The sequence below is a fragment of the Pteropus alecto genome, unplaced genomic scaffold (genome assembly GCF_000325575.1).
Source record: "Pteropus alecto unplaced genomic scaffold, ASM32557v1 scaffold134, whole genome shotgun sequence".
NCBI classification, from domain to species: Eukaryota; Metazoa; Chordata; class Mammalia; order Chiroptera; family Pteropodidae; genus Pteropus; species Pteropus alecto.
Genome location: NW_006436283.1, coordinates 3,933,332 through 3,943,420, shown reverse-complemented (window position 1 = coordinate 3,943,420; position 10,089 = coordinate 3,933,332). Strand labels below are relative to the sequence as shown.

Genomic DNA, 10,089 nt, shown 5'->3' with positions numbered 1-10,089 from the left:
GTGTAGCCGCTTCCAGAGCGTTCTCGCTAACTCGCGGTCGTGGTTGATGTAAAAGATCGTCTTCCTCCATGACGTGTCACAGTAGTGGTTAGAGAAGCGTGGGTGGCCCTCGGTGACGAAGCCGTAGGCACTCGCCTGGGGAAGGTTGGAGGAGAAGCGGCCTGCCCGTCGCTCCCTCCCACGCTGCCCCTCCCAGGCTAACTCTGCTGGGGGCGGGTCCCTTCATCTGGGTTCTGTCCCTCGGAGTCTGCTTCAGGCTCCTGGGTGCACTTGCACACATGCATGCCTCCACCCCCAGGGGTGTGCACCCAGCCCAGCCATTGCCCCATGGTAGGCAGGCCAGGGGTACCCCACAGCTGCCTCTCCAGGTACTCCTACTCCTGAAGCAGAGCCTCACCTGGCCACAGGGCCTCACCTGCCCACAGAACCTCACCTGCCCACAGAACCTCACCTGGCCACAGAGCTGAAGGGCGATGAGCAGCAGGAGGGCCCCAGTGGAGGGGCAGTATATTCTCCAGTGGACGGTATCCAGGGTCTTAGACCTCAAGAACCTGTGAAGTACCCCAGCCCCCCAACCATCAGGAAGGCGCAAGGGTGGGGAGGATCTAGCCCCTTCTGTGCTTTCCACTCGCACCTGTTCTTCACGTATGGGAGGAAGTCTGGACGCAGCAACAGGTACCTGTCCAATCACAAGTCTTCCCGAAAAGCCTCCTGGGGCCTGTGCCTATGGGCAGGGGCGGTCATTCAGGCTCAGTGCTCTTACCTCGCCCAGTGTGGGCCACATCAGCTTCGTGGGCATGTGACAGCTGAGACTGTCCCCACCTGTCCCACCCTGCACAGCTGCTCACTGCACGGCTCAGCCTGGGTAAGGGGACAAGGCAGTGGCTACCTGAACCAGAAAAGGCTCTTTTTCACCGGGGTCTGATTCAGGAGCAGTGCCTCCAGCCACTCATCGTCCCAGGCACCTTCCAGGAAGTGCAGGCAGCAGATGTCCTGAGGACCGAGGACACCGAGCGGTCGGGGACTGCTGCCTGCGGGCCCACGGGCTGTGGTGGCCCAGCTCCCACTCCAGACTGCCCAGCGGCAGGTGCCTGGCTGTCCTCCCGGCTCTCGCCCCGAGTATGAACAGAGCCCGTACCGACCACAGACTCCAGGCCCAGGGGGCCCAGCTGCCTTTCTCGCCTGGGTGCTCCCTCATCCAAACCCATTCCCCTCGGCTCACCTTCCCCAGGGGCACGTGCCGGAAACCCCGACGGCCCAATATGACAAGCGACCGGGTCAGAGAGAAGGCAGTAAAGCCATAGAAGGACGTCCGAGCACCCACGTCCTGTTCATAGCCCTCGGTGACAGCTCCGCTCAGGCTGTGCAGAAAGACAAAGCAGACAGAGCACACGCGTGCAGGGGTGAGACGCATGCAGGTGGGAGGGGAGGGGGAGGAGAGTCGGCAGCTGTCACACACGGGCGCTCTCCAGAGAGCCAGGAACGCCACCTTCCAGAAACAGGCGTGGACCGCCCCGTCGGCTCCCTCAGAAGAGCCTGTCTCTGCAGGAGAGTGGCCGGGGGGCGGCCGGGCGAGGGCCAGCTCACCGGAACACGTAGTCATGGCTGTCTGTCTGTCTCGTGGCCCACGCCCGAGTTGTTCAGGATGCTCCCATTGCCCAGCATGGCGCAGCTGATGCTCCGGGGGCCCCAGCAGGGAGGCTGGTCAGGAGCAGCTGCTGCTGGGGCCCTGGAGGGAAGCGAGTCACCACCTTCTGCACCACTGGAACAAGGGGGTCTCCATTCAGAGCCCTGGGAGGGCCAGGGGTCCCGCCCATCCTTTCTCCCGGAGCTGGTGGTCCTCAGCGAAGAGGCGAGAGGCAGCCACCCTCCGCCACGACCGAGGGCGCAGCCAGGCTCCCCAGGACCTCGACTCACAGGAGTGATCGAGCTCCATGGAGCCAAAGGGAGGCACGAAGTGCTGCAGGCGGCTCCACTCGCTCTGGCCAAAGCATCTAGAGTCCAGGAAGAGGGTGAGGTTGGGCAGAAAGAGATTCCGGAGCCAGAGGGATTTGGAGGCTCTCACCTTCACAGAGTCGGGGCATTTCTATGTGCAGGAGGGCGGGTCAAGCAGAGAGAGGCCGGGGAATGGGGGGGCCACGGCCCCGGGGCTGCGCTGGGGGCCGGGCAGACAGCAGGCCTCAAAGTGTCGGCCTCTGCCACCTCGTCCAGCCCATCCCCAGGCCACCGTGGCCCTGAAGGTTCCCAGAAAAGGGGCAGTTCCTGGCCCTCAAGGCAAACGCTCCTTTGCCATTGTGGGAGGAACAGAACAGCCTGCCACGTCTGTGTCCCGTGTGCTGTAGCGGGCGTGGTTGCAGCTGTGGGTGTATCCTGCACACTTTGAATGCTGCCCTCCTGCGCGTGTGGGCCCAGGCTGCTTTTGGGGATGTCAGAGAGAGAAACCGTGAGGATGTCTCTGCAGGAGGACAAGGCCGTCCCAGGCACCAGGGCCGAGCCCCAGGTGGGGTATCTTTGTCCATTAGTCTCTGCCCCCTCCACACCCGCTGCCTTGCCAGAAGATGGGGCTTCCGGTGTTAAACCCCAGAACACGTCACATCCTGTCGCCCCGATTGATGAGCTTGCAGACATTCTAGGGGGTCCAGGACAGGCTCACACCTTCCCGTGCTGCCCGGGCCGGGATTCTGGGACCTGCCTTGTCCTCCCCTAGTTCAGCCACTACAGGAAAGAAGGATGGGACGGGGTGGGGACGGGGTGGGAGCGGAGCCTGGGGGGTGAAGGAGAGGGCGGGGGCGGGTGGTCTGCCAGGAGGGGCTTCGGAGCGAGGAGACACAGAGCAGGGCCAGTGGCGAAGACGCGCCGTCTGCAGGCCGCCCGCGTCGAAGCTGTATTTTTCCTCGAAATCCCACCTGGGCTGGGACTCCAGTCGGCGGCCCGCAGCCGTGGGCTCTGCGGCCGGGGCGGGGGGAGATGGTCCCACACGGGTAGGCAGGGCCAGGTAATGGTTCGCATTACACGTCAGATGGAGGAGTTTAGACTTATTGACAATCTGTCTACTCGTCCAGGAGGAGCTATGAGAGAATTTCACATGGGAGGCTGAGGGAGTCGGGGCACATAAGCCAATCCCCACCCCAGAGGGCTTTTTCTAGCCGTGGCGGAAGGTAGATTTCGGGTGGCTGGTCTGACTTCTGGCATGCAAGGATTTTGGCTCCAGGGATTGGGTTCACTTTATTTCTTTTATTTTCTGTTTTCATGTGAGGCTGTCAAAAGTATCAATTTATGTAAATCAAATTATGTAAATTAGCATGAGATGCCCCGCTGAGAACAGCCTGGAGCCTCTGCTCTGCACATCCTTTGAGTGAACTTTGGGGCAGGGTCTCTGTGCAACACAGGTTTGGGGGGATTACTGGAGCTTTGGAAAAAAGATCCTTTCTCTCTAGCCATGACCCAGATGGATTTCGAGGCGTCTCTAAATCTTACCGGGCAGCCTAGGCCTCCCTCACTCAGCTTGGTTACTCTTGTCCTGAGCTCTCTCTGTGTCCATCATTCTTCAATTCAGCCACGTATGACAGACTAACCAAGGTTACAGGACGGGAGAGAGAGACAGCGTGAAAAGTGTGGCCAGGTGGACCGAGTGAGCATCTTAGCCCTTCTGTTCACGAGCTGGTGTGACCGGGAGAAGCGGTCTTTATCTGCGTGACCCTCAGGTTTTGAATCTGTAAAGTGGGCTGATTTCGCTTCTGAGAGAAGTCCACTGTGAGCGGTGAAGCTGACAACATGAGTTCAGCTTCTGGCACGAAATACAGACTCAGCCAGATAAGTCTCGTCCCTTCTCTCCCCAGCGAGGGGCCTTCTTCCCGGTCATTCTTGATTTATCACGTGCGAGCTGGAGCTCTCCTTGGCCTGGTCTCTTCGACTCTTCTACTCACCGCCCCGTTTAACAGTTAATGAATTCATTCTCTTAGGCAGAAAATACTTAGCGAGCACCTCCTGTGTGCTTCGTACCAGTTACTGGGGCCTCGGCGTTGAGCTTAGCGGAGATGCGACCCTCCCCGTGCGAAGCCTAAGGTATAAAGGAGATGACAGATGGTCGCGTAAGTAAATGTCCAGCTGTAATTAGGAGCCGTGCTGGGAAATGGACGAGCGTGAAGAGGCCACGGGAGGCGCCCTGACCCGAGCTCTATTTCCTGTGCCAACGTTGGCGCTAAAAGCCTACATGTCATCGAATTAGTCGTGTTTTGGGGGTCGTGTTTGCTCGACGGGAATGCTGTCTCTTTCTTAAATTACAAAGTCCGAGGAGCCAGACCTGTCCCCATGCCACGTCACGCCGGTGCTTTTGAGAGATGTTCTGAGCTCCAAAAGAAATGGATTCAAACAAGAGAGGAATAGAATTTGAAATGCATACGTATAGAACATCTCGTTCAGCAAATGTTTGCTAAGCGCCTACTCCGTGCTGCGTGCTGTGTGCGTCCTAGGACTGCAGCTTTGAATGGGGCCCAGACCTCGCACCCCACAGAGGACGCAGCTTCTGTTATTCAGGGCGGAGGAGAGGGAGAACTTTCACTGTTAGTGAGGTACGGGGCTGGCCCAGGCGATACCCGCAGCGGGCAGATGTCTCCTGCCGGCCCTTCCTCGTTTGTGGCCTCCTGCAGTGTGGCCGCTGCTCTTGACTGATACCATAGAACCTGCCTCCCTTGGGCCCAAGAGGCACATGTGTTCAGGTCCTCTCCGAGAGCACTCTGTTCTGACCTTGAAACCGAACGCAGACCTGATGCTTTCAAGGTTTCTGGGAAAGGGCCGGCAGGGGCGTCCTCGCATCTTGCCTCCCACGGCCCCTTCGTCCTTGGAACACACACGTTTTTAACTGGCCTTACGCCGAAAACGTCTCTGCCTTTGTGACACGGCTCGAACAACTTGAAGGACGGTGTCTCAGGCCGGAAAAGAGAGAAAGGCCGTGGGGCGGGGCCACAGGCGACACGGAGCTGACCGGAAGGGCTAATCGCCTTCGAGCCCATATTCTTTTTTTGTGTGTATGTGTTTTTCATTTTTAACCAAAGGGGAAAAAAGGAAATTTAGCATAAGGATAGAAAGCACCTGGCGGGAGAAGAGTCGGAACCAGACCTCTCCTCCGGAGACGCGGCCAGGTCCTGCCTCTGCCTCCCAGGCCGCCTGCCTCCGCCCGTCCTCTCTGCCACTCAGCCCGTGCGAGCATGGGCGAGGGCCGCCCCATGACGCCTGCGCTGGGGACTGCTGACTGTCTTTGCTTCCGATTTCTAATTTTGAAGGGAGAGGTTTGGACCCACTCGGGTCTCTTCTCCATCCCTGGCAGGGGTCTGGGTTGCACCGTGCGTGACATCCTGGGGTGCACTCTGTGCATGGGAGGGGGACAGTCTGAAGAGAAAGAGGGGACAGTCTCACGAGCTAGCAGACACCCCCGAACCTTATTCATTCTGAAAGAATGCCACTCAGCGCAGAGTGGAAAGCCAGAGTCAGTGCAAACACATTCTTTTTTTCCCCCAAACACATTCTCGATCGATCCGCGTCACCTTTAGTTCACAGAAAGATCTGAATGCCATGAGCCTGGGCACGGGCCTCACTCCGCTCCCCTTTAAACTGAAAATCGAGCTTAAGCTCCAAGGGCAAAACAAAAGCCCAGGTGTTACCTCCATCTAGTAAACAGCTCTCCTTACTCAGCCACGACTCTTGGTGGATTCGGCCCCGCCCCCGGACCTCAAGAGGCCGACAGAAGTTTTGCTTCCCAGCTTCAAGCACCTGACCTGGCTGTGATCCTGGTGGCCTTCCGCATTCCACATCTCAGGCATGCAGCACGGACAGCTGGCCATCCGCCTGGCAGTCGCCTCGGCCCTGAGAGCTACAGCACGAGGCGCCTCTCTCTGCATCCTGATCTAGGGACAGGAGAGCAGCCACCCTGTAGGACTGCTGGGCCTGCAGATGCTGGACTTACTGATGACTCGTTTACGTTTCACAGGAAGTAGCAGCAGTGACCCAGGCAGTGACCAGATTGTGTCCTTATGTTCCAGTTTAATCCCCTAGAATTAAATATGCCTATGATTGCTAGGGATGCGGGTGTTTATACAAGCATCACCTATTCTCAGGTATGGTGTTTACCGAATGCTCAAACTGCTTCTGTCTATACGCTGGGCGCCTTGCATCCACCTTGGCTAGACTCTGTGTGACCCTGAACGTATACACCATGGGCTTTGCTGAGCTGGGCTGGGGGGATCTTTTATCTATTAAGAACCTCTAGTTCAGAGAGATAGTCAAATCCATCACAGATCACATTTAAGCAAAAAAAAAATTTTTTTTAATTTCATAATTCTGATCTATTTGGGAGGTGAAAATATAAAATATTGCACTTTTAAAAATAAATGCATCATTAGCAAGGACCACACAGCTCTATTCAATAAATGAAACAAATCAAAAGAATAATTACCTGGCAGCCTCCTCTCTCTAAATTCTTAAATACACATCACCGGGGGGAACCTGGACACAAAGAAATGGCAAAAGGTTTCAAGTTCACCTATGCCCGAAGCCATGGAGAAACTGCTGGCAAGAGAACAGGACTTCCCCAGGAACACAGTCTCGAGATAATCGAGGGGGTGTCACACAGTGAACAAGTTGTCCAAATCGAAATTTAGCAATATACCCCCAATCGAAGGTCACTAAGAAAGCCAGTAGGAGTAGAAGATTATTTCATCAGGAATAAGAAAAGAGCCCCAAAGACCCCATTAGTCCCCTAATTCATTCTGCACCGAATGCTGTTCTATGGTACAGACACTGGGAGAGGCTCTAGGCCACCCCCAAATCTTCTCCCGGGAAAAGAGAGAAGAGCGAAGGAAGGAATGGGGTGGGCAGCCATCCCTGTTCTCCGCTGGAGCTGGAGGCACTCCTGAGAAACTGCGCAGAGTCCCACAGCCTTGGCGGCATTTGTCACTTCCAGCCAGGCAGTCATCATTTCTGCTTCCTGATGACACTGTTAGTGACACTGCAAGTCGAGCCAGTCTCGTGCGAGGTGAGACGAGGGGCAGCCATCTGGTGTGCTGCGGTGGTCACCTACCCATACCCAAACGACCCGAACTCCACTGGCTCTACTTAAGCATCGAACTCGAGTCTGAGAGGAAACAAACCTCTTGGCACTTGGCAAATGGGCAACAGAGAATACTTGAGGGGAAAAAAGCCTGGTAGAGTTCTAGCCCCGCCTGGCCACAAACTAGCCAGCCGTGTGATCCTGGTCAAGTCACAGAATGTGTTGAGCCTCTGTTTTCTCATCCATCGAATGAGGATCTGAATACCCGTCTCACAAAACTGTTGGAAGGATTTTACGAGCCCACATATAAAAGGCGCTTTGCAAAATACCATGTTGTGCAGATGTAGGCTAGTCGGATTGGGTCAGGCGCTAATGCCGTCTGACACATGGGGACAGTTAGACTCCCCATCAGCTTTCCTCAGGGTTCACGTATCCATCCAGAGATGAAAATCTAAAGGCGCGACAGGCTTCAAGGCCACGGGGGAACTATATTTCACTTACAGCAATTAATCACTTGACTGGGAAATCAAGAAAGAGCAGACAGGCACGTGACTTACATATAAGGCAGGAAGGGACCAAGAGGAAGAACAGAGAGAAGGTGAAGCTCTTGCCTTGGGAATCAGGATCCCGGAGCAGGGAGAAGACACGGGATGGCTCTGTTTTTTATGGCAGCCTTGTAATACTACTCGACTTAAGAATATGAAATACATATTTGCATGTTACTTAATAAAAATAAAAAATTAAATGGAAAAACTCTGGACACTAAATGAGCCATCTCATTGGAAATTCCGCGAGAATTTGAAAACACGATGCAACATTTATTCCGCAAATGTTTACTGAGTGGAAATCATACGCCAGGCATTTAGAAGTATCCGTGAGTGATTAAAGATGGAAAAGCTATGGCCACCGATTTGGAGAAGCCCGAGAACTAGCAGGGGGACAGACGTGGATATAAATAGCTCCGATAAAGTGTCATGGTAAAATGATATTAGTTACACACGTGGCAGACTAGCTATGACCTAGGGGGACAGGTCAGTACGGAGGTGGCTCTGAAATAAGTCTTTTGCTCCTGAGTCGTTCTTCAGAAATGAACTTTTCTGATTTCTTTTTCCTCTTATACAAGCAATGCGTGCTCATTACCTTTGAAACAGCAGAAAATGGACATAAGCATAATAGGTTATCATTAGGGATGCTGTGGTAGCAACAGCATCCCCTCAAAGAATCTGCCGCTGGCACGTGGACATCCAGACCCCTCTGCGCACAACGGCATGTGGAAAGCGAGTGCCAATCCAAGCGTCGGTGGATGGGGACTGGCTGCGGAAGTTGTAATGCCGTCTATGGAACGTTATACGGCCACTAAAAAGATGTACCACGGGGAAGGATGCCCGTGATCTAGTGTCGATTTAAAAATTCAACATGCGGAATAATGTGGATAGTGTGATATCTATCTATCATCTACCTACCTACCGACCCATTAATCCAGCTATTGTAAGGGCTTATATAACATAAGGCAAGGACACAGGCTATGGAACCAAAACCCCTGGGTTTGAATCCTGGCCCCACGACTTCCCCGCAGGGTGAACGTGGGTGATTCGCTGAAGCCCCCTGTGTCTCGGGAGACTCAGCATCCTAAGAATTAGTGAGTTAATACACATAAAGCGCTTAGAATAGCGCCTGGCATGTGGTGATGTCAGAGGTGTTAGCTACAGTAATAATAATTATATATACACCAAAGTACTGAGCGTGGGTAGAGATGGGGTGTAATGGAGAGACTCTCACTTCTTGCTTCACTTTTCTGTATTTTTTTCGACGTTATGAGACCATGTATTACTTTCAAATTTTAAGAACGGTGAAACAAAATCATTCCAAAATATCGGGTCAGGAAAGAAAGGGGTCTCTCACGGCTGGGGGTGTATTCATCTATGAAAAAACTGGTTTAGAAGGTCCCTTTTGAAGGAGTAACTTGGGGCCCAGGATTTAGCCGTCTCCCTAAGCGAGAGGACTCCCGTTTTACTGACAGACCTCTCAGGGAAAGTATGGTTTTGAAGTGAATGTTACTCACAGCATAAATCTTTTGCCGAAGGACACAGAATGGCATGTAAGAACTGACTTCAAAGCTGCTCATGACTCACGGTCCCAGGGGGCAATTGGTCTTGTTTTCCATCCCTGCCTTCCGGAACCCGGTCCGGTAGGTCTCAAACTCCCGCCAGGGTTTCCTCTGACCACAAGTCCCGTGGCAACCGAGACACTTTGGTGTCCCCATTCCCATCACGTCCACGTCCCCCAAGCCTCCTCTTGGGTCTCCCTTGCCAGTGGTTCCGGACCACGTAGATGGTCCCTGACACCCTCCTGTGGACCCAGCGGCATCTCAGGATTCTCCAGTGTTCCCCGGGCTATTGGTTTTCAATTTCCTCTAATAAATGATGACGAGCGTGGATGCGGTCAGGACCTTACCTGGTGGGCTTGGTGTCAGGCCCCTTAATAAAGGAGGGAAGGATAACGAGGAAGAAGAACAGCACGGCCAGAAGCAAGAGCCATCGAACAGCCTGGCCCAGACGAGTGAGTCTCCACAGGTAGGACCTCATGGTGGCGAGTCAGGCCCTCGGGAAAATTCTGCATATCCTGGGGCTTTGATGCGGACTGCAGAGAGCAAGCGCCGGGGTCCCCTGGCCCAGGAGTGCACACCCGTTATCTTCACGGGAGCCACGCTGAGTCGATCGTGTCTGCCACAGAGAGGAGGAGCCGCCCGCGCTGCCTTATGAAGGTTTGTAGGCTGACGTGGCTCGAAGGAAAAGCCCTTTTTTTTGGATAGGTTCTTCTTCCTTTCCCTGGTCTCTGGAGCCGGTTTCTGAAGATGGAAGTGCGTGAGAAATGGACCCACACTACATGGAACCTCACTTTCACCAGGTTCCGGCCCCCCGGGGGACCCTGGACAGGTGCAGGGGCTGGAAGAGCCTTACTCAGCCTCCGTGCGCACCGTGAGTTTTATAAGAAAAATCTGGGGAGCCCATCAGGTTTGAGGACCGCCCCCCTCCGGCCGTCTT

At 54.6% G+C, this 10,089-nt stretch overlaps 1 protein-coding gene across 1 annotated transcript in view; it reads right to left on the bottom strand.

The window, feature by feature from the left end:
* ST6GALNAC1 (ST6 N-acetylgalactosaminide alpha-2,6-sialyltransferase 1) overlaps positions 1-9,630 on the bottom strand; it is a 9,836-nt gene extending 206 nt beyond the window's left edge. The window contains 13 exon segments of the mRNA XM_015589600.1: positions 3-130; positions 447-551; positions 635-724; positions 890-993; positions 1,223-1,361; positions 1,588-1,616; positions 1,618-1,685; positions 1,688-1,762; positions 1,918-2,086; positions 2,858-2,946; positions 4,003-4,060; positions 5,301-5,388; positions 9,500-9,630. Of these exon segments, the coding sequence (XP_015445086.1) occupies positions 3-130; positions 447-551; positions 635-724; positions 890-993; positions 1,223-1,361; positions 1,588-1,616; positions 1,618-1,685; positions 1,688-1,762; positions 1,918-2,086; positions 2,858-2,946; positions 4,003-4,060; positions 5,301-5,388; positions 9,500-9,630 (1,273 nt within the window).
* Between the last annotated feature and the right edge of the window lie 459 nt (positions 9,631-10,089).